Source organism: Struthio camelus, chromosome 1, assembly GCF_040807025.1.
Source record: "Struthio camelus isolate bStrCam1 chromosome 1, bStrCam1.hap1, whole genome shotgun sequence".
NCBI lineage: Eukaryota > Metazoa > Chordata > Aves > Struthioniformes > Struthionidae > Struthio > Struthio camelus.
In genome coordinates, this window is record NC_090942.1 from 151,059,608 (window position 1) to 151,083,571 (window position 23,964).

Sequence of the window (23,964 nt, forward strand, 5' to 3'; positions counted from 1 at the left end):
AAGTGGAAAAAAATCATGTTAGTAAATCCAACAAATAGTTGCTGAGATTTACTAAAAGTATATGATATGCAAAAGAAACAACAAGAACCCGGACCCATTTACCCAATTATTGGCTTCTTCCAGAAATCTAGCTAGATTGCTGTGCACATACAAAACCATTGAAAAAAAGAGAAATAGACATCTCTCTCTATTGCTAAAAGACTGAATAAACAAGTTCTGTGCAAGGCAGCTACCTGAGAAGCGAAGGACCAAAATTTATTTCCCGCATTGGGAACCTTCTCTACGACTGTAATTCCAAGTGGTAGTACTCTGCATTGCCTCAGTGGAGGCGCATGAGAATGAGATTATTTTAGGATCATTGGGGAAAGTAAAAATTCAGTTAGTTTCTGTACCTAACTATTGCATCCATATCCCAAATATGGAACAATAATAACAATTATAATGCCTCTAAGAGCTATGTCTGCAAATTAAAATTTCGGTGAGAAGCAAGACAGACATCTGCAGTAATCATGATACATAGTATACTAGCCTCCAACTCACAAAAACCAATTCACTATCACAAAAACATTTTAGAAGCTTCATAATGAAAACAAACTTACAGCATCCTTCTCAGGATTACAGACTTTCACCCAGAGAATATGGTCCAGTAGCCAATCAATAGGTTTCTCCTTATAAAACATAAATATGAACTCTACAATAAGAGTGATATCTGGAGACTGGAACATTTTACCTGTGATGACATTAAGAATAACTGCCATTATTTTAGATTAAAGATAACACTATCTTTTGAAATCAGTGAGACAAGAGATGGTATGTTTGCGCCAAGACAAAATTTGTTAGCGATGAACAACTTGAAATCTCAGACACTTATTGAAAGGTTGATACCGTTCAGCTATGCAAAACTAATTAAAATAGACACCTATTCAAATGAGAACTCTGCAATATACCCCACTGCCATTATTCGATGTAAAACACAATGCAACTTCCCCAAAAGCAGATATTGTCAGTCTGCAAAAACAGCAAGAAGAACGTCTATTCCACTCCATGCTGTGAATAAGTTTCAAGCATGAGATAGGGAGCTGTTGCAAGTGTTATCCACTCAGTCACATAAGCTCAGCTTCTGCTGGTACAAAAAGCAGGCATGGACCAACCAAGGACTCCAGACCTTTCTCTGATTTCCTACATAGCTATGGAATCCATAGCAAAGGGAAAGCTACAAGGGGCCTGTTGTGTGTGCTCTAACACCACCTGAAATCAGACTCTTACATCCGGAGAGCTGCTTTGAGAATGCTAGGGTAGAAACTGCAAGACCATTCATACTCTTAGCAAGAGGATATATACTTAGGAGATCATCTGAAGGAGCCGGATCTCTTCAAAATACAGGCCTGACATTTAGGGACCCTCATTTCATTCCTTTATGACTTAAGAGATTGGATAAAAACATAGCCAGTGAAATGAGCATTATTTTGGAATTCTGCGATCAGTTTGGAATGAGCGAGTTTGAGTGATACTACACCACAGCGTAGTGCTATATAGAAGAAATATCTGATATAAGAAGTCCCAATTATTCCATCTATCAGAATGATGTTACAGTCATAAAGCACGTCATTTGCACAGCAGAGTGAAGAATAACATGTGGTAAGATCTATCGACTGACCTGAAATTACAACCCTGTATAAAATCTTGGCTTTTGTTAGTGCTCCTTGCAATGAGGTCCTCCAATAGACACCGTCATTTGAAAACACTTTGTATGACTAAATCCTGGACCTCCTACTAAACAACTATGCAATGACTGCAGAGCTTTCTTGTTTAAATACATAGGAAAGATGGTACAGTTTTTATTAGCATATTTTTACTTATTTTATATTGTCATATTGTTTAACATTATTTACAGAGGTAAATATTTGATGATGGGTAGAAAACAAACATACGCTTTGTAAAATGTTCTGTGAAATATTCACGTGGAATAACAACTCTTTCGGCTTTTCATACTTCCAACCACTGACTCCCAATTCTTATAGTAATTCATCTATGCCTACTGCTTTCAACAGCAAGGGTCAGGAGAAGATAGAAGTATGAGAAACCCTAACCAGCTGAAAGATGTAGAGATTTATTGGATGTCTATGGGATTGAAATAATCATTTCTAGATGACACCTGCTGAGGTACTATGTTAGTCACAGCTGTGCACACTGGAGGTGGACTTTTCTGTGTAGTAACACAGAGATTCACAATACCATGTGACCCAGAAGACAAAAATATTCCCACATCAGTGATCTAATCTCAGTGGAAGCCAACTAACTGAAGAGAGTTTATACTCTTCAGTGCTCACACTGCTCTGGAATCCTTTTCTTCTACTCAAAAACTGAGAGCAATAGAATTGCACTGTACATGTTTTGCTGAGAGTAGCTCATCTTTTAAACAAGACAAGGCTGTCTTTGGCTGTCATCTATAGTGAAAAGACACTGACAGACCATGTCACTTTTGAAACCTGAACATTCAGATAATGGTTCCTTACCTGCAATGAAATAAGCAGAGAGTAAGACAGAGAATAAGAGCAGGAATTTGCTCTTTTTCCTAATTTAAGTTATCCTAATTTTATCTAAAACAGAAACAGGACATAAAAAAAACAGAAATTTACTTCCACATAGCAAACCTGTACAGGCTTAGAGTCACTCTCCTCTAGGCCTAGATCAGCATGCTACTGTAAGCTGTGCAGTCAACCTTCCATTATTTAGGGAAGAATCTAGGCAATATGGTGATGTTACAGGATAAATCAAAAAAAAAACCAACCAACCCCAAAACATAGACACATCCAGCTGCAACAAATCAGGTAAGCACAAGCTGACTGTGCTTGACTAGCTCCTTCAGACTCAACTGACCTTTCTACGTAATACACCCCAGCATCCTGGAAAGGTTCATCAGCGCACGAGAAGCCCCTCACTTTAATTCATGAGTACTGGAATGAAGACTAACAAGAGACTTTACAAACATCCTGCTCCTCAAGTCTAGGACAAACCCTCATCTCCCTCCAGTAATACTGCCTCTAACTGAAGACGGACATGCAAACACTACTTGCTGAAATGCTGTCACCACCATCAACACCCAGCTTGGCAGGGCTTTTCCCCCTTGTTCTATAACACAGCCACCTCCCATCTGTCACTCCATCACTCCTGTCCCAGGACACCACCTGTACAGCACAGCACTGCCCTTGCGGAGTCTCGCACAAAACACCCTTCCTGCACCAGCTCAAAAACAGTTCTCTGGAGTGAAGCCACTGACAAAACACAGGTCTTCAAAGCTCTGGACTCAACTGCACACAGACGCTCCTAGCGCTAGAAAGCAGTCCAGTACATCTCCTGCTCTGTGGAGCTGATGCCCCAGCCCCTCTGAAACCCTCCCTCACAGCCCCTTGTCTAGCCTCTCCCTAGCAAGGGTACCAGCAGCAGCCCGGCTTCCCTGGGCCACAGCCATAGCCAAAGAACAAGGAGCAGCCTAGGTCACGCTGTCCTGTGGTCTCCCAGGCAGCTGTAGATGACAGAAATGCCATGAGGCACAGAGCCAGTAAGATGCTACCCAAATCTGCCCTACGGATTGCCCACTGGCCATCTCCAATATGCAGTGAAAAATCAAGCCAAAGAAACCCAAGCAAAAACTGCAGTCAACATGCACTGCCTCAAACAAAAGACAACATGAAAGAATTGAAGCAATGGCTAGTCCTGTACCATGTTCACACACTTGGTACAGTGCATGAGAACAGACACACATGAAGAGGACACTACTGGCAAAACTTCAGAGGTTTCAGGTGCTGGACACACTCACAACCTATCCTCGGAAAGCAACTTCAAAATACAACAAAAGAGTAAGACTTAAACATAATACCATGTTCCGTAAAACCACAGAGATTTATAAAATGTGGAAGACCTTCTCCATATTATCATTTTATTTACATAGATAAAAATGAAGGCCAGAATTGAGAAAAAGATATATAATGGAACATTTTCTGTTATTTATTGTATCTTGCCAAGATTTTAATCTGATTTTCAGTCCATATAAATGCTATCATTAGTGAGTTATTCTGACTTCACAGTATTTCGTTGGCAAGTACAACATACGTACAAAATGAAAAACTGTTTCTACAGTTGTCTGCACTGCAGAGCTCTAGATCATTCATTTACAATCTTCTGTAGAAGCATCACGTTAGATGTATTCATTCTATACCAACAATAACTTTATACCTGCAAAAAACTATTCTAACTATAGTTGAAGCCTTCCAGAATTTTCCCTGTTTATGAAATGCAATTTACTGACATTAAAACCAGAATCTCTTTGGAGTTATTTAGTCTCAAATACATGTCTTCATCTATTCTTCCCCAAATTTCAACTTTGTAGATAACTTGAGCGATACTGCAATCAGAACAACTTACAACAAATCAGAACAACAATCTTTAAGAAATCAAGGCACAGTAAGATTCAGGGGAACAGCATAAGACAGTTAAGTGGCTGATTTCAGCTCACTGTTAAAAGTTTGCAACAACTGACATTATGGCTACAGCACAGAGCACTACAGATGCTCTGGAAAACACTTCACAGGCAGTTGGAAGACAAATCAATATTTCTCATAAAAACCACTAGGACTTTCCCACGTTATTATGCCAGGGACTGTAGTGCAGATCAGAAATCAGAAGGGAGAAAGATGCTTCTCCTTCCCCAGAGCTTCTTAGGGAAGCAGTGTACATCTCACCCATTATTTATTAGATACTTGACAGCACTTAGGGCTGCATTTTCAGCATCAAAAAACAAAAGAAAGCAACTTCTGCTCTGTGGTAGAGGTGACAGAATCCTGTAATCCCACTGCCAGCCTAAACACTTCATTAAACAGCTGTGTTTGCCACTTCTTCGTCTAATACTTTTTCACCTATACAGCACATAGATTTTTCCATTCAGAAATCAACAGCTAAGACAAAAAACATTTTTTCCTAGCAGAACTTGCTAGGTAGATCAAGGTTTCCAAAAGCTTACAGCAAATCAACCACACCTCTCTATTGCAGTTATTATTTCTAAATCACTAGTATCACTAGGCAATTCAGTGCTCCACTTTCTGTTTTAGACAGATAAATCTCATGCAAAGTTACAAACAACTACTTTTGCTGTTCTCCATAGCTGCCCACGTTACCAAATTCTCATAGTATGAGCCTGCACCAAAACCCATAAAGGGAGAGTGGAGATGAGGCAAATCTACATCAGGAAGAACCTGCATAAAATTTCTATCGAGTAGAAATTTCTATGCAGCTCTCCTGAGAAGCCTGCGTACAGGCATTTCAGACTGGCTCTCTGAAATGCCTGTACACCAATGCACGCAGCATGGGGAATAAACAGGAAGAGTTAGAGATCTGTGTGCGGTCGCAGGGCCATGATCTCATTGCGGTTACAGAGACATGGTGGGATAGTTCACATGACTGGGATGCTGTCATGGAGGGCTATGTGCTTTTTAGGAAAGACAGGCCAGGAAGGCGAGGTGATGGAGTTGCCCTTTATGTGAGGGAACAACTAGAACGTGTGGAGCTCTGCCTCAGGGTGGATGAAGAGCAAGTTGAGAGCTTATGGGTAAGGATTAAAGGGCAGGGTAACATGGGTGACACTGTTGTGGGGGTTTACCACGGGCCACCTGATCAGGAAGAGGAAGTCAAGGAGGCCTTCTACAGACAGCTGGAAGTAGCCTCACGATCACAGGCCCTGGTTCAACCACCCTGACATCTGCTGGAAAGAAAGCGTAGCTAGGCACAAACAGTCGAGGAGATTCCTGCAGAGCACAGAGGATAACTTCTTAACCCAGGTGGTGGAGACGCCAACGAGGAGAGGTGCACTGCTAGACCTTGTACTAATGAACAAAGAAGGTCTAGTTGGAGATGTGAAGGTTGGGGGCAGCCTTGGCTGCAGTGACCATGAGATGGTAGAGTTCAGGATCCTACGAGGAGGGAGCAGGGCAATGAGTAGGATCGCAACGCTGGACTTCAGGAGAGCTAACTGTGGCCTCTTCAGGGACCTACTTAGGGGAATCTCATGGGGTAGGGCCCTAGCAGGAAGAGGGGTCCAAGAGAGCTGGTTAATATTCAAGCATCACCTCCTCCAGGCTCAAGATTGGTGCATCCCTCTGAGTAAGAAGTCCAGCAAAGCGGGCAGGAGACCTGCATGGATGAGCAAGGAACTCCTGACAACACTGCAACAGAAGAAGGAAGTCTACAGAATGTGGAAAAGGGGACAGGCCACTTGGGAGGAATACAGGGACGTTGTCAGAGTGTGCAGGGATGTGATGAGGAAGGCCAAAGCCCATTTGGAATTAAATCTGGCAAGGGATGTCAAGGACAACAAGAAGGGCTTCTTCAAATACATCACTAGCAAAAGGAAGACTAGGGAAAACGTGGGCCCGCTGCTGAATGGGGCGGGCGCCCTGGTAACGAAGGATAGAGAGAAGGCAGAGCTGCTGAATGCTTTCTTTGCTTCAGTCTTCACTGCTAAGGCCAGTCCTCAGGAATTCCAGACCCTGGGGACAAGACAAAGTGCTGAGGGAGCTGGCGGATGTTATTGCTAGGCCACTCTCCATCATCTTGGAAAGGTCCTGGGGATCAGGAAAGGTGCCTGAGGACTGGAAGAAAGCCAGCGTCACCCCCGTCTTGAAAAAGGGCCAGAAGGAGGAGCCAGGAAACTACAGGCCTCTCAGCCTCACCTCCATCCCTGGAAAGGTGATGGAACAGCTCCTCCTGGAGGTCCTCACTAAGCATGTGGAGGACAAGAAGGTGATCAGGAGTAGTCAGCATGGATTCACCAAAGGGAAATCATGCTTGACCAATCTGATAGCCTCCTATGACGGAATGACTGGCTGGGGAGATGAAGGGAGAGCAGTGGATGTTGTCTGCCTGGACTTCAGCAAGGCTTTTAACACTGTCTCCCATCACATCCTCGTAGGTAAACTCAGGAAGTGTGGGTTGGATGAGTGGACAGTGAGGTGGATTGAGAACTGGCTGGATGGCCAAGCTCAGAGGGCTGTGGTCAGTGGCGCAGAGTCTAGTTGGAGGCCTGTAGCTAGAGGTGTCCCCCAGGGGTCAGTCCTGGGTCCAGTCTTGTTCAATATATTCACTGATGACCTGGATGAAGGGACAGAGTGTAGCTGGAAAGCAGAGAAGGACCTGGAGTCCTGGTGGACAACAAGTTAAACATGAGCCAGCAGTGTGCCCTGGTGGCCAGGGAGGCCAATGGTATCCTGGGGTGCATTAGGCAGAGTGTTGCCAGCAGGTGGAGGGAGGTGATCCTGCCCCTCTCCTCAGCCCTGGGGAGGGCTGGAGAGTGTGTCCAGTTTTGGGCTCCCCAGTACAAGAGAGACATGGCACTGCTGGAGGGAGTCCAGCAGAGGGCTACAAAGAGGATGAGGGGACTGGAGCATCTCTCCTATGAAGAAAGGCTGCGAGAGCTGGGCCTGCTTAGCCTGGAGAAGAGAAGACTGAGGGGAATCTCCGTGTGTATAAGTATCTGAAGGGAGGGTGTCAAGAGGATGAGGCCAGCCTCTTCTCCGTGGTGCCCAGCAACAGGACAAGAGGCAACGGGTACAAACTGAAACACAGGAAGTTCCATCTGAACCTGAGGAAAAACTTCTTTCCTGTGAGGGTGACTCAGCACTGGCACAGGTTGCCCCGAGAGGTAGTGGAGTCTCCTTTGCTGGAGATATTCAAAACCCGTCTGGATGCGATCCTGGGAAATATGCTGTAGAGGACCCTGCTTGAGCAGGGAGGTTGGACTAGATGATCTCCAGAGGTCCCTTCCAACCTCAACCATTCTGTGATTCTTTGATATGGTTATAACACACCAATGTGCCTCCAAGTCAGAAGTATTAGTTGCTTTCATGAATACTAATTTTTCTCTCAAAACTTAAAAGCAGAGTAAGTAGCTAAATTGGGAGAATCAAATTTCCGATTTTCCAGGTGGAAAAGCAACATTAAGATGTGTAGCCATAGTTAAATCCATATGGAAGTCTATTGATGATAGCATCCAATTAAAAGGAAGCAAACAAATATGAAGTAAGGAACAGGGAAGCAACCAGGAGGTAACAATTAAATTTAGTTACAACTATTTTCATAACCTATACTGAGAAAAGGTAGTACAGACATAGAATGAAAAGAAAACCTTAAAAATATTTTAAAATAGTTCTAACCATGATTAAATCAAATCTTAGTACGAAAAGGTTATCTAGTTACCCCTCTTCTGGCTTACACACTGTTCCTCTATAGCAGCACTGAGAACAGAAAGGCATGTGAAAGATGAAATACACAAAAGTGATATGAAACATATTTACATGGAGCAGACAGTGCACATCCTAAACTGTAAGTTGATTTTATGCCCATTTTGACATCTCAGTCTCACAAAACTGCAATTTGCAAATGACTGCACTCTACTACTCCATCTGTACTGTGCTAATTAAGTAAATGTAAAATGAATGTAAATTAATTCTATAGCCCAGGAACTTCACATATAATCTATATTCAAAGAGCAATTAGCGCTGGAACCAAGACTCTAACCCCAACCAGGTCCACAATTAAAGTTTAACTGCTCAAAAGCAGAAATGATATTTAATCAGATTCTAGTATTCAGTGAGTTTCTCCAGCACGTAATCACAGAGAACTAAGGGTTGGCAGTGGGTCCCCTAACAAAAGGGACAAATCTACGTAGGGCAAAAGCTCCAGTAATTTAATGATTTAAATGCTTATTTCTCTGTTATAGAAGGCTTCTTTTCCTGTTCCTTCCACCTCAGGCCATAAAGCTAATCAAATACCCTGTAGCTGAAACAGTAATTCTGCTAGTAGCCCAAGGCAACCAAGCAAGCTGGTTATACGGTAGTCTGGTAGGGGCTCGGAGACTTCCCTCTGTCCCCCTCCTCTTGTCCATCTCTCCATCATCTCTGCAGGTCAGATCGACAGGTAAATGTGCAAATTACCGTTTTGTATAGTGATGCAGTATGTTAGGAGATGGTTGCTGGTTTTCCTTCAACTTAGGGAATCTCTGAGATCTCTGCAGTCTCCTCATCGGCATACCTGACACCGAGCCGGAAACAGGGGAGTGCTTGCCATTCACCTGGCAAGTGTCAAGTTCTCAATTCAGCAATCTAGATGCATATCCATTGTTTTCTAAGATTATGGATCACAAAACTAAAACAAAGCCTTTCTCTGGAAAAATAGATCCAAAATAAAAACAAGAGAACAACAAGAATTTCCAAGAGAATGACAGAACTGAGGACTATGCTTCCTTTGTTATATGTCAGACTCTCTTCCTCTTCTGAGCTGAACTTACAACCTTTGCTTTGGAATTGTTTGCGTTGACTAAGTTTGGAAAGCTCCAGTCTGACTCAGTTTTCAGTTCTTCCTTGCACATCTCTGGTTTAGTGCTTTTAATTAGATCATGACAAGTCACTGAAGTAATGGAATACGCTTTCAATTTGTCAGACCCCTTTCAAACTTCCTTTTTGTTGTTATTCTGTTAATTTAGGACCTCTCAGCAAAAACACATCAGTTAAGAGAGAACAAATAACTACGTAGTAATTTCAATGACATTCTGATAGTCAACCCATGACAACCCAAGGCACTGCCTTAGCTTCTCTCAGTGTTGCTCCCATCATTGTAAGTGACAGAGAGACTCAAATTGTCTCCAAGAAGGAGCAGACTGTCATGACTTCTTGATGGAGCAGAAAGGTGAGGATAGAACAGTTTTGCTAACAAGATAAATTCATGTCTGCTGATTCAGGGATATTCTGGTACAAATGCCAACAAGGTCGTTTTAGGCTGAGTTAATTTTCATGCTTTCTCCTTTTACTTCACACACTGTGTCATGTTTTAATGACATTTTAATTTTAACTATAGCTAAATTCAAAATAAAATCATTCCTTGCAGTTAGATTGTTAACATTTTTTATAAATAAACCAACTTTTGCTTATAAAATGCTCTGATTTCCAACAGTTTGAGTTTGTCTCAGTCATATACAAGCAGATGAAACAATTCTAAAAAGAAAAAAGGCATTAAACCACAGATCCCCTGAAAGAACCAATGAATTTCTCTTTCTTGGTCTATTTCCAGTACAAAGAAGATAGCTTTGAGATCACATCACTATTAATCAGAAATTCTGAGGATAAATGCACTTTTTTCAAAATCCTAGAATGGATATGTGCTTACCAATGAAACCCAGCTGAGAAAATTCTAGAATCATCCAATCTTCAGAAGCAAGTTGAAGCGCAAAATTTTTTATTGTGCTGAAATAGTTCTGCTTGACAACAATGTCATCTTCAAGCTAGAGGAAGACAGCAGTGATATCAACATAAATCAAAAACAGTAAAGCAATAGGAAAAAGTACAGCTAGGAAAAACTGATAATATATTGCTAAAGTATTCCATATATTTCTAATGTAAGCACTGCTATAAAATCTAGACAGTGCAAACAAGAATAATTCTTACAGAAGGACAGATCACAGTTTATTTGCAGAGAACTAATCCAAAATCTTTTTATAACAAAAATCTACAAATATATCTCAACTTCAGAATATGGAGCTGTGAACTAGGCAGCAATATCACATTGCTTTTCCAGCTTCTCTTTTCAAAGAAGAATCATCCACAAAACAATTTGTTAGACTTTGTGATATCATCAATGCACTTTATGGAGAACAGGTAGAATTTCCGTATTTTTTGTAAGATAAAATGTGACTGTTTACTCACTCACCTACTAGTGCTAAAAGAATTGATTTCTCCTTTGAGACAAGAAGCTAAAGTGAGATTCTTTTCACTGGACATTAGCTTTCAGAAATGACAACAAATACAGGTGCAGAGTCCAGGCTAATCATCATTTATAGTCCAGATGGCAGAATTCCCCAAGATATGGTCCTACAATCCCTGTAATTCAAGGTAAATGCAGACTGCTGTTCTAAGTATCCTGCTTCTCCTACCTCATCTCCCTGTGCATTCATGCTCTCCCCCTGTACTGGCACTAATGTTTGTGTGACGGCCTTATTTCAAAAAGGCTGTCAGATATCATTGGATGCATAGCTTCCAGGAGAGACGAGTCTTCAACAGCTCTCAAGGAGCAGTCAGCGTAGCTCACTTTGTAAAAACTGCATGAAATAAGATGGCCGAAGCTTTATACCCAAAGGATACAGTCCCAAAAGCTATATAAAAGCCATAAGCATAGTTACACACTAGGTATGAAATACCTGTAGGTATGGCTTCTACTTCAAAGCAGAAAAATAAGATAGGAATAATTCTGAGCTAAATTAAGTTTAAATCTAATTGCCTAAGACTCTCGTCAAAACTTCTTTTTTTCAAGAAAATAAGTCCAGTGATGCATTCAAAATATATGCATACGCAATACAGAGCCATTTTAAAGTGACACTGCAAACGCCTTCAAAAAAAAGTAAAAAAGGATTTTAGTTTGATTTCCACCTATGCTGCTCTTTCTTCACCTAGGACAGTCTACAGTTAACTCTTTTGGGGACAAGGGAAAAACAGCAACTAAACAGTCTGTATTTCTTCACTTTTTTTTTTTTTTTTTTGCGCTAAGCATCTTAATATAAAATAAATCACATAGGACAAGTTGGTCTGAATGAGAAACCGTGTGCTTCAAAAACATTACTTACTTATATAACATAACCACCACAGTTACAGTCATCCTGCAACTACAGAATCATGTTCTCTCTGTTCTGTATTAGGCACATCACAAAGACTTACAGTACAATTTCTGGAGACTCACTTGAAAACTTGCCTCAAAATAAAGAATAGAAATTTACCTGAATGTAATAAACCCCCTTTTTCTGGGCATACATCATAAGAAAACAGTAATCCAAGTTTTGTTTTGTTCTCCATCTGAAATTCAATTAAAAACGTAAGGATTATGAAAAAAAAGTTATTTCAACACACACTGGCAATGCAAAGTAAATCTCACTATGAAGGATGACGCATATTACTGAAACATTAGGACAATTGCTTTTGGCACTGCTCCCTCAGGAAATCCTCTGTCTGAAAAAATGGAACAAAGCTTTCCCCTTATGCTTTAATACAGACAGAAAACTGTTTTAATTTGAATCTGATCTTATGAAAATGACCTGACATTTCACTAAAAATGCATGTGCATTTTAAGTGGTAATTCAGCAGAAACGATTGGGTTGTACACTGTATTTCAGAAGAAAAACAGTAAACCAAAAAGTCTATATTTGACTCATGCAACATCAGAAAAAAGAAAAGAAAGAAAAAGAAAAAGCATATCAATTCCCAATTCTCTTCCCAGAATTTAACATTAAAGGAATTCAACCAAAACTAACATTACGCTCTGATCCTGCACAGAACTGCATGCAAATAGGAGCAAAACTGATCTGCAGAGCTCTTTTTGCATCCCCACACTTTCAAGAATTACAGTAAGAAAACATTTCAAGAATTCACATCCCACTTGCCATATCATAAACAAGAAAAGTGTGGATGTGGGAGGAGAGAAGGGAAGATCTGGGGGAATAAACTAACCTGACTCTCTCTTTGGAGTCTCCAAATGTCTCTTTCAAGTTTGTCAAGTCAGGATAATAAGTTGCAGGAGGCGCTATTATTTCTACCAAGCCAGAATTGATCTCTGTAGAAAATCTGTCAATAGAAACATTCCAAAAAGCACATGAGATATTTTGAGCGCTACAGACTTCACGCTTGCTTGCTTACTGTTGGTGCCGTTATTATGTCTGATATAATACGCACTTGTTATGTTTGTGTTCCAAATGATTAGGTTACCTGTACAAAGCATTTTCCTAACTTAAATGGCAAACTGGATTTGTCCAACAGAGTGACATTCATGAATTATGTTAATAGCATAATATTACATTAATACCTGTTTTACAGTTTTACTGAATTACTTCCCCTTAATTTGTCATCTTTTATTTATTTCTTCAAAAGCTCAAACCCATAAGAGACAAAAAAGCATAACCTCATATTTCTATAATAACTTTTATTATATATCACAACTTAATTTAGGAAAAACAAAAAGCATAACAAAAAGCAACAATAAATTAAGAGGTCCTCCATTAGAGCTATAACTTACTCTTTTTCCAGGCTTGCTACAACACTGTTTACATAATCAAGATCCGTCTGAAAAAAAAAACCAAAAACAAATGAAATACACAACAGTCTTGGAGCTACACTTTAAAAGAACTAATAACACAAACATTTGAAGTAGCTGTCTTTGAACATCAATTACAGAGTGTAAGATATTTGAAAAATATACAAACATATCACTCAGGTAGCTATATCCTTTGTCTAATGGGAGAAGAAATAATTCTTTTGCATAAACACACAGGAATAATATTTGCCTTAGATCTGCTTTTAACAAACAACTCACATCCAACGGTTGGTATTGTCTTGCAACCTCTCATGCTCTTATGGATAAAATGACCACTGAGTATTTGTATGGAAAGAAGTTCATATTAATGTTATACAATAATAACTACACAAAAATATTACCAAAGAAAGTTTTCTGGAGAACAGGGCTTTAGATACATGTTTTTCTTTCAAAAATACATCTAAGAAACTTTGCACTTACAGCGTTGATGCCCCAACCTTAGACAACAATGAACGTGTTATTTTTATGTCTTCCGGACTAGGGTTGCTTTTCTGCATCAGAGACCAAACTTGAAGGACATATTCCTATCAGTCATCTGCTTCTTAAAACTGTACAGATTCTAAAAATTACTTGTTGATTAAAACATAAATCCTAACATTCTGGATAGGTATAGATCACCTAGCGTGCCAGAACTGGTCAATTATGCAACTTATTCACTTCGTCATACACCTGCATAACAGGAAAGGAGAGTTTCTGAATTCATAAATCAGACTAAAAAAAACTAATCTTTGTACTATATACTGTTTGTTGGTTTTCACAGGAAATAATTTAAGGTCTGTAAATCAACCCAGATTTCAGGGGCTCACAAGGATTCTACAGAAACTGCTGCCTTTGAAATGATGGAAACAAAGGCACAGTTCATACTTTTTCTGATGAATTTGTAATGCAGATTATCATTAACGGATTATACACACAGAGAATAAATCCCTTCCAAGCTTTTCTATAAAACTACTAATCTTGTTTGATAAAGGTTCTTACCCTTTGATCTTTAAAATCACCATTCCTATTTTTAAAGATTTCTTTTTATCAACTCCAGCATAATGCCAGTAACACATGCTTCTCTAAAAAGGACAAGAGTAATTGCCTTCCAAAAGCAGGTTTGAAATTGTATAAAACCATGTGAGTAAAAAGCATTTGCCATAACTTTTTCATAAATATTCTCTTTATAAGCACTACTCCTACTGCTTTACAGGACAGAAGCTCTAATAAGGAATTTCTCTTTCAAGGTCTTAGCAATTTAAAACTCGTCCTGCAATGAGTTCCACACAAGCAGATTCACAAGCCAATGTGAACCTGATACATCACTAAGTTTTTAAATGCAGATAGGGATTCTGCATACACAGTTTATTACAGAAATGGAATTCAAGACACAAGATTTTTCTCTGTTTTCAATACTTTCATATGAATGACCTAATCATTGCCTGCAAATAGCTCAACAGTCACTACATCCCTCTTTCACTGAAACATTTCATGTCTTCTCCTTTTAAACATTATAAAATGTAGAAATTGTTGTCTAGTAGGCACAGGAAAAGAAGAACAAGTTGAATTTCCAGTTGACGTTCCAAGCTCTGTGATTATCCAGTCTAATATTAATAACTCAAATACCTGTTAAACAATACATACTATAATTTCCACATATGGACAAATGCAAGATAAAAAAATGCTTATATACGCACCAGAAACACATCAAGTTCCCTGTAAAGTATCCCAGACATTAAACTAAATTTAGGCCCAGCTTGAGCCTAAATGAGAGCATATATTTGGTCCACAAACCTATGCCTTAGTTTAGCCTTTCTTGAAATGAACATAATTTTGACCTATCTTACAGATATACCATGAGGCCTTGCTCATGCTTGTAAAATGTGACATGTGAATACAGAAGACACTGCAATCAGAAACCAGGAAATCTGCAATAGTAATTCTCTACCTATTTTCCCTCGTCTGTTTGTGTCCCTCATGCAAAAGGTTGGCAGTTTTCCAGGGGGAGCTGTGATCGTTATAGCTTCATGTTAAAGAGTTGTACCCTGCAGACTTACAACCTCATATTGCAATCTGTTCTGCTGTCAAACCAATTCAAGATCGCCTGGCCTAGCTGCACCGAACACCAGATAAAGCAAATACTAATGCTGGTTCAATAGGTAATCTTCCTTCCAAATCAACACTTAATCACAGCATCAGCATAGTGCAAAAGGAGACGCCACCTTTAGAATGAAAAAGAAGATCAAGATTAAAAAAAAGTCAGTGTCATTTTTCAGAAGAGCAAGTGCATTAAAAACTGGATAGCCTGCCATTATTTCAAAATGAGTAGTTATACTTTTATCTACGAGCAAGTAGCATTTGAGATTCAGAGCTAGGGTTTCAGCACCAAATCCTTCCCTTTAGGATAGCAGGTTGACCACTGTCTTTCCACATCAGAACTTCCAGAAGCAATGAACTCCTCTCATTACCCAACCTAACACTTAGAGGGATCTTCGTCCACCCTTCAGCTGTGGATGCGTCCCAGGACAGGGGCATCTGTAAGTGACTTCACACTTACAGATTGCAATGAATTCTGTCCAGATATGACCACACCCAAGGGAAGAGTTAACTACACTTTGCAGGGGAACAACTGAAGGAAACTGAGAATAGCCACATAATTGCTGTCGTAAAGCTCTTTCAACGAGTGTCAATAAATTCAGCTAACAACTATAAAGCGATGAAAAATCTATTATTGACCCAAATCTATTGTGCATTTTTGAGGAAGAAGGTGCTCAAAAGGTCACTGTCTCAGCAAAATAAAACCTAAGACCCCTTTTAATCAACCTGCAGGATTAGACTACTGAACACAAGCATAAACTAATACCAGGGAGTAAAACCCTTGTCTTCTCCAAGATCCTTAAACAGGACAAGACAAATTCAGATTAGTCAAAAGGAAATCATCCATGAAAGGAAGTTTAACTGCTCTTCAGACTTCCAGCAAAGATCATCTGGTAGACAGCAGATTGACCTTGAAGCAGATACGAAGAACTTAAATTCTGGCTCATGGTATCAGTGCTGCTTGCATCTCTTGAAAGGAAATGCCATTGTGATTCCAGTCAAAGCAGCACAGTCTTTAAGAAGGCAGCAATGAATGCTTTTGTCTACCAAATCAGGAAGCAATGACAAAGATGGAAGTTTTGCTTACTAAAAACTCTTAGAGTTGAACATGAAATAATCCCTACGATTTGGGGAGAAAGGGAAGTAAAAATGAACACTTAGAGAACTAATCCCTTTAAAGTGATTAAATAAAAAGTTGTGATGGGCCACAACGAAAGAGTTAACGATGCCAGCCAAAGAGACGCATCTTATCAACAAATTGCTTAAAGCCTCACAAACAAGTCTGTCTTGTTAGGTGAATCTCGGGAAGCAAATGAAAAGCATAAACAAGGGTGGTTATTTCAGTATCAGCAGTTCAAATCTTTCCCAACTGTTCTTTCTCCCTAATCACATGAAATTACTGGTCTTTGAGAGCAAGCACAAAACTTGGGAGTGAGACATCCGTCATTTTTCATTCATACCAGATCCAACTAAAGATCCATCTAGTCCAGCATCTTGCTTCCAACAGTGACGCCATGACAGGATACATAGAGAAGAGTAAGAACATAACAAGGAAATACAATACTTCCTCCTGATGCTATCCATGCTCCAACTACCTTCGACTCAGGAAACTTCCTGAGCCAGGCAAGATTTTGTATTTAATACTCCTCAGTAGACTCCTCTTCCATGTATCTCCCCAGTATCCCTTAAGTCCATGTAAACTTTCATCAGGAAAGGAGATTTTAGCTTATGAAACCTATGGAGTTTGCCTGTGAATAAAGCAACACCTAAGATTTAACTCCTTGCCTCAGCAATTTTGATGACTGACACACATAGTGCTTTGATGAATCTCTCTAGAAGAAAACTGGGAGCCAATTGTTGTGGAATAAACTAAAGTTTCAGAGTGTTAGTGAAATAAGTTTCTAACTTCCCTCAGTCTTTGTAAAATGCTGTCCTACAATTCCCTAAAGAACCTTCTCTAGTTTATGTGAGGCTATATTTCAGGTACCTAATTATTCTAAGGTTTGGCTGAAGAAACATTGTTATTCATAACAAATGCACAAAGAACTAGAACACTAATGAACTCTCCTCTTTTTTATTGATGTTTATGAGAGAACATGTGCATAGCACAGTAGCGGGGAACGTATTTGCTAGCAGGCAAAATGAGAGGTTAGGAAGCTTCAATTAATGGCTGGACAACTAGAAGTCAAAACCAAGATTTCTAGTTTTAAGAACCAACAACTCTTTCATGCTGTTAAATCTTATTTAATCCATAATTCCAAGAATGACAGAAGGTGGACTGCTTCTCAAAATGTAAGAAAAAACATGGCAATTTACACCAAAAGTTCTACCTAGACCAGAACTTCATCTGCTATCTTCACCAGTAGGAGACGCTCAGAAAAAAAACAGAATTAACAGAGTATGTATAGAATGAGCCTTTCCCTCAGCATACCTTCCAGTTCTCAGTACCTTCCAGTTTTCAGTAACCAATAGTTTACAATTCCCTAGGCCCAAGCTGTATCCCTGTCATTAGATTCAATAGCTCCTACTGGATCTGTTCACAGTGAATTTGCTCAATTCCTTTCAGAACTAATTTACTCATTTATATTCCCGGTCCCCCCTTTTATTCCCTGCCCCATCCCTCCTGCAAAAAATTCGCTAGTGATATTGGATAGATCATGTAAATTTTCCATAGTTTGCCGCTAAGCACTATTCTTACCCTAATTCCCTGCAACTCTCCCATCAGATGTGATCAGAAGTGCTGAACACTGGATTTGGCAATATGAAGTGCTACAAAATTGTAGCCGCTCTGAAAAAATTAAACTGTACGCATCAATACAGCCACCTGGCTACTAGACATTTCATTTTAGCAATAGATTCTCCAAATGGAGGGGACAGGAGTGGGAGGCAGCAGTAGCAAAAAAGCAAGTAAAATAAGAAGGAATGCCAGGTTATAGTGCACAGGTGATGCAATTCTAGCATTTTCTTGTTCTGGGAGTTTGACTTACAAACCTTAATGGTTTTTTAACATTACAATTTTCAAGATGTACATTGAAGCTTTGTGCAAAATGCACAGTTAAAACAGTTGATCCTGCTTTGAGCAGGGAGGTTGGACTAGATGATCTCCACAGGTCCCTTCCAACCTCAGTGATTCTGTGAGTCTTAGATCTTGCTTGATGAGGCCAAACATCTGTCAGAATGAAATTTCTATTTCGGTTGTCAATAAGAGTTGATTTTAGGAAGAGCAATGCAAATAGAAGCAATGATGGCACTAAAATCCCAAGGAGTCTTTTCACAACCCACTAGAAAAGGAGATTAAGCTGCAGATATTAAAATACTCCAAGACCAGAAAGGGAAGCCACAGAGAAATACGGAAAGAATTCAGACATTATCTGTACAGGACATTGTAAACAATGGAGTTTATCTGGACTGTCAGATTACCCAAATCTTAATTCTTAAATGAAACCTACTATAAACAAACTCATTTCAACTTATTCAAGTGCATCTCCCCCCCAACAAACAAAAAACAACAACAACCCACACACCTCAGGGATATAACCATTTGAATCTGCCATACTTGCTCATTTCACTGCTTACTAATTTTTGCAATTTTGTCTGATCTCTCATCATCCATGTAGAATAGGGGTAGAATAATTGTATAGTGTATTTTAAATAATAATTAACAATGCAAAATTGACAGCTTCCAGAAAAGGCAAAGCAAACATATTTTTGACTTGAAACGGTGAAAATATTAATGAATATAATTATGCAAAGCCTTGAAATTCAGATAGGAAAAAGAAGCTACTAAAATGGTATTTAGAGAAGATAATATACTTTTGGATACTTATGCTTTGAGGAAAAGAAGAAAGAAAAGAAAAAAAGGCTCTAAACCATAAAGCTGCAGCAGTGGTTTCCAGCGGTTGCAATGATGTAAACAAAGCTTGTGGAAAAAGGTAAAAATTTCTGTAAGAGTTCAACAACTACAGCTAGGAAAAAAAAAAAAAGATTTTCAGGCATGTAAGGACTTCCCTTAGATCTGAAGCAGCAATTTCAAGCCAGATACAGGAGAACAAGACTCAAAGCAAGAAACTAAAATGCAGAATACTATCATAAAGCAACCCTCCATAAGCAAAGTTACATAAGCAAAAAGTAGCCTCTGCATCCTACACCAGCTAATGGCTTTACATCTGCCTTACTGAAAGCTGGAACCTGCTACACAGGTAACAGTTACCATTCTCTCTCCAGCCATTTCAGTGATTAACCAATTCAGTTCAGGACGGAGTTTCACAATGCAAAGCCTTCAGCAGCAGTATCAGGAATATAAATATATTGGATTGTCTTGCTCCACTTTTGTTTGTCCCTACCCCTGAGCCCTGCATGTCAACTCTTCAATCATCAAGGCATATAAGTTTTCAGAGATTGTGCTGTGAACCACAGCACCACATCAGAGGACTACTTTAACTTTCAAGCCAGAACAAAAACCAAGGAACAATGCAAATCAGCACACCTAAATGGAATTTATTTTAGTGACATACAGCCTTCAACTAGCCTTTTGTGTATGGATGAAGCCTGGTTTGCAGCACCTGGAAAGAAGAATACATGCATCTTCAGACCAAGGGAGACCACAGTAGCAAAATATCATAATGTTGTCCAAAACTTGCTGATTAAAACAGTGCAAACTCAGTCAAGCATCCAGTTATGAAATTACCTTCTACAAAGCTACAAATAGGTTATTAGGGTTCCTTTCAATTTCACAGATATTCTAGATGTTAGCAGAGAGAAAAAACACAACTCTGCCTATTACCAGTGATGCTCCCTTACCATAAACATCAGATATTACTACCCAGGTGCATCTGAAAGGAATTTTATAAAGAGAAGCATTTCAGTCATGCAAATGTAGGGCTTGAGACAAAGGCACAATTCTGAGCGTTATCTTTCTGCTGAAGCTATTAAATTTGTCTCAGGCCCATGGCAAGTTTCAAACTCCTGTCAAGAACCTCCTGTGAGATCTAAGAAAGATTGCATCACTGGTATTAATTTCATTCAAAACTTTGCTAGCCACAGCCATGAAAAGATGAGTGCAGAATGCTATGATGATGCCCAGTATCAGCAACCTATACTCTTTATTCAGTTTGGGTGCCATAGTAGCTGGGATTGCAACAGCAGCTTAAATCAATCTCTCAAGTTCTTGCTGACAGCCCAAGCTACCCTTGCAGGTATAAAAGTCGGCAGTATATCTGGAAGCTGTGTTTTTTCATCTTGATCAGCTTTGAATCAGATGTCCAAAACAAAGGCTACCATCTGTGTAGGCCTTTACAAGTACCTGGTGAAGATGATGCATAGGTTGGCACAGCAGCCTTTTCTAGCTTTGATTTAAAAAAAAAAAAAAAAAAAAAGTGTTTATCTATTGGCCTTTCTCCAACTCATGATGTGCAGTTAGGTCATCTGGTGACTTGGGACACATTTTCCAGGCATTCAGTGGGGCAGCTATCAATCTGTGGTGAATAGCAGAAAGAAGGAAATGTCCTCTGTAGCCAGGATGATATAAATATATCTGGGTTGAGAGCAAGAAAGACAAAATACTCCTTTGTTTTCTATCAAGAAGATAGAAAGAGATCTGATCAGAGAGATCTACAATTCAGGCCCAGAGTAAGGAGAGGTGAAAAATCTAGGCTTTTTTTATTTTGCTAGAGCAGTTTTTCCATATTGTATGCCAATGTTAATACCTCCAAATCAGTTTCAGCAGGGTTTGATCCAGTATGTGTGCTCAGTGCTTAATTTGCTAATGCTTTGTTCATACCAGTGCACAGGATGGGCTCTTGTTGGGTGCTTGTGTCACACTGTGACCCAACCAGTACAGAAACTTTGCCAAAGTAATAAAGAAAAAATATTCTCTACATAAGGAGGACAGAGAAAACATTATTGAAGATTAACATCTTTTAATTAAGCAGCCACTGTTTACAGAAAGAGCTGATAAGATAGTAGTAAAAGATAATCAGGACTCACAAGTTCCTAGCCTAGCTGAACGGTATGTACATGAACAAACAGAGTAAGATTTGAATAAGCAATGTGCAAGGAAGTATATCACAGGGACTAGTGCTTCAAGAACCAATGGTTGTTAAATTATTGCCTAATCAGATGTAATCAGTAGCATATGGTATTAACAAAATGATTTTGCATAGCTGAAGTATCTTCTGATTTTTTCTGAGATGATTTGCCTTTCTCATATTTTTGGTCAAATCAAAGGCTCATATTTTTTCAATATACATTGATTACTACTTATATAAAAGACTATGCTAAGAGCAGCTGCTGATTAATGAAGCGGACAGACAATTATTCGTGACAGAAATATCTCTAGAATAAGTCTATTTTCTTCATGAGAACTGAGATCTCTCCACAGGGAGAAATCTTGTTTAGATACCAGAAAGTATTTTAATTTCTCTCATATTCAGTAGTGTATATTTCTTTCATATTATGTCTGTTGTTCAACTAGGATGTTGTAAAGTATTTCAAAACCATGTTTCCCATATTAATTACAATCTCTATTAAATAAAAATATTAGGCAATCATTTTAATCTGGAGTTCACAGTTACTGTAACACGTATTTTAGAGTTTATTCCGAAAGTAAGTTCTCGTATAAGTAAGGTTTGTGAGATCCGAGTCATTGGTTCAAATCATCTGACGAGCATATGAACTAGCTATGTAGGGAGCAAAAAGATTTTAGTATAGAAGTATAATGAATCATGCCCGTTTATTAGTCATTCTAACGAATACCTGCAAATTACTCTGCAATGAAATTATTTTAATAAATTGAAGAACAGACATATGTCAGTTACTGGCACAATTGCACAGTTTACTGTCAAATAATTCTAGTAATCATTTAAATTGTTGATTAGACATCACATCAATCCAGACATTTTAGAATTCCTTGAACTTCCAGTATGGAAATTTACTGTGTATAATTACATTTCTGAGAAATATCCATACAGTAAATGAATATGCAAATCTCTTCAGCAACTATAATGCATCTGTATTTACTAGCTCATCTGTTTACACTATTCATACTATTTACATAGGCCACTAGCCTTAATTTTTGACCTCTTTTCCATAAAAAAGTTGAATTTACACAGAAAGAGTGGGATTGAACTGCTGAGGAAAAAAAGGATTAAAAGGAGTTTTGTAGGGTGCTTAGCACAAAGAGATTATAGTCTGTGACTGTGGCTCCTAGCAATGCTTCTAAAACTGTCAACTTGATTTCTCAAAAAGACTCAGTAAGAAAATGCTAGTATGATCCTTTCAAAAATACCACTTTGTATATAATTCCCTTGCAAAAAATACAGACTCAGTAAGAAAATGCTAGTATGATCCTTTCAAAAATACCACTTTCTATATAATTCCCTTGCAAAAAATACTTTTGTAAAGTCTTGCTATTCTTTCTGTTGGTACAGGCTATTGACAAAGTGCAGAGAGGAGTTTAAAGCTTATTAGCAAAATTATATAACCTCACACTTTGACTATTCGTTGCTGTACTTCAACTGCACAGTTGTTTAGTTGAGGCCATTACCACTTTTCAGAAAATTTTGCTGCTATTAATACAGGCACAGGTGATCAGAGTTCTAACATACACGTTAATAATAGCAATAGTCTAGCACACTTTAGGCTAAGAAGCCCCAGCAGTCAAAGCTATTTTACACAAAGGAAAGGACTTTTGCTTTTCTGAGCAGAGGTACATCAGGGCCGCAGGCTTGCCTTCAAATAGCCAGAGAAAATGCTCAATAAATCTACGTGTTTCAACATACCAAAGGAAGCTGAAAAGCACAGCGTAACTCAGAAAAATCACAGTATAGATCAGGATAAAGTGCTTGCTGTATAACTTTATTCATTGAAAGAGTTTCCTGTGGTATTTACAAAACAAACTATAAGATACTGAACTTAAAATATATAGCATGGTAAAAATATGTTATCTCTTGATATTCTCAACCAGCAGATATTTTAAGAACGTTTTCTGTAGAAAATAGTATCTATACAGACACATCGGTTTTGATTGACAGGCAGGAAAAAGAAAATAATGCAATATATATTAAAAGACCACTAGAGTCAGTTCTCAGGTAGAGCCAAAAATCATATGAACTTTTAAAAGAAAGATTTAAAATGTGCTAATAATAGAAGTATCAGCATGCCTATCTGATTTTGCATTTCACCATCCCTGAATAGACACTGGCTCACATGTAAAATGGCTTTTTACAATTATAAATAACCAGAGAATCTACATTTTCATCTGCAGGACTCAAAATATTGTCTCAATATAGCACTACATGGCAAAAAATTCAGACATTTATAAAGAGTTCCCACATTCCAAATCAGACACTTGAGGAAAACCATACAGACCAAAACAAACACATGCACTTTCCAGCAGCCAAAAAAATTATCTCTGAAGAAATTTTCCTTAAGATTTCAGCTAAATCAGAACCAAACTGACCAAACTGTCCAACTGAACACTGTTTGAATTAATCCACCTAAAGGACTGGACTTACAAAACAAAACTGCCCAGACTTTCAAAACGTCCATACTGTCCGGGGGGGGTGGGGTGGGAAATCTGTGCCTAACACCTTCAACTGCAGCATCCATTTGATGCATCAAGACTAAGCATTAGCATGAAGTGAACAGGAAGTCTCATTCCTAAAACACCATAGAGTTCCTTGGACGTTATTTCGCTGTTGAAGGAACAAG

The 23,964-nt window shown here is 38.9% G+C and overlaps 1 protein-coding gene across 1 annotated transcript in view; it reads right to left on the reverse strand.

The window, feature by feature from the left end:
• MGAT4A (alpha-1,3-mannosyl-glycoprotein 4-beta-N-acetylglucosaminyltransferase A) overlaps window positions 1-23,964 on the reverse strand; it is a 78,156-nt gene that overhangs the window by 18,295 nt on the left and 35,897 nt on the right. Inside the window, exons 6-10 of the mRNA XM_068923946.1 lie at window positions 13,102-13,148; window positions 12,540-12,653; window positions 11,813-11,888; window positions 10,213-10,327; window positions 600-730 (exon numbers count right to left, since the gene is read on the reverse strand). Of these exons, the coding sequence (XP_068780047.1) occupies window positions 600-730; window positions 10,213-10,327; window positions 11,813-11,888; window positions 12,540-12,653; window positions 13,102-13,148 (483 nt within the window). The remainder of the gene's footprint in view (window positions 1-599; window positions 731-10,212; window positions 10,328-11,812; window positions 11,889-12,539; window positions 12,654-13,101; window positions 13,149-23,964) is intronic.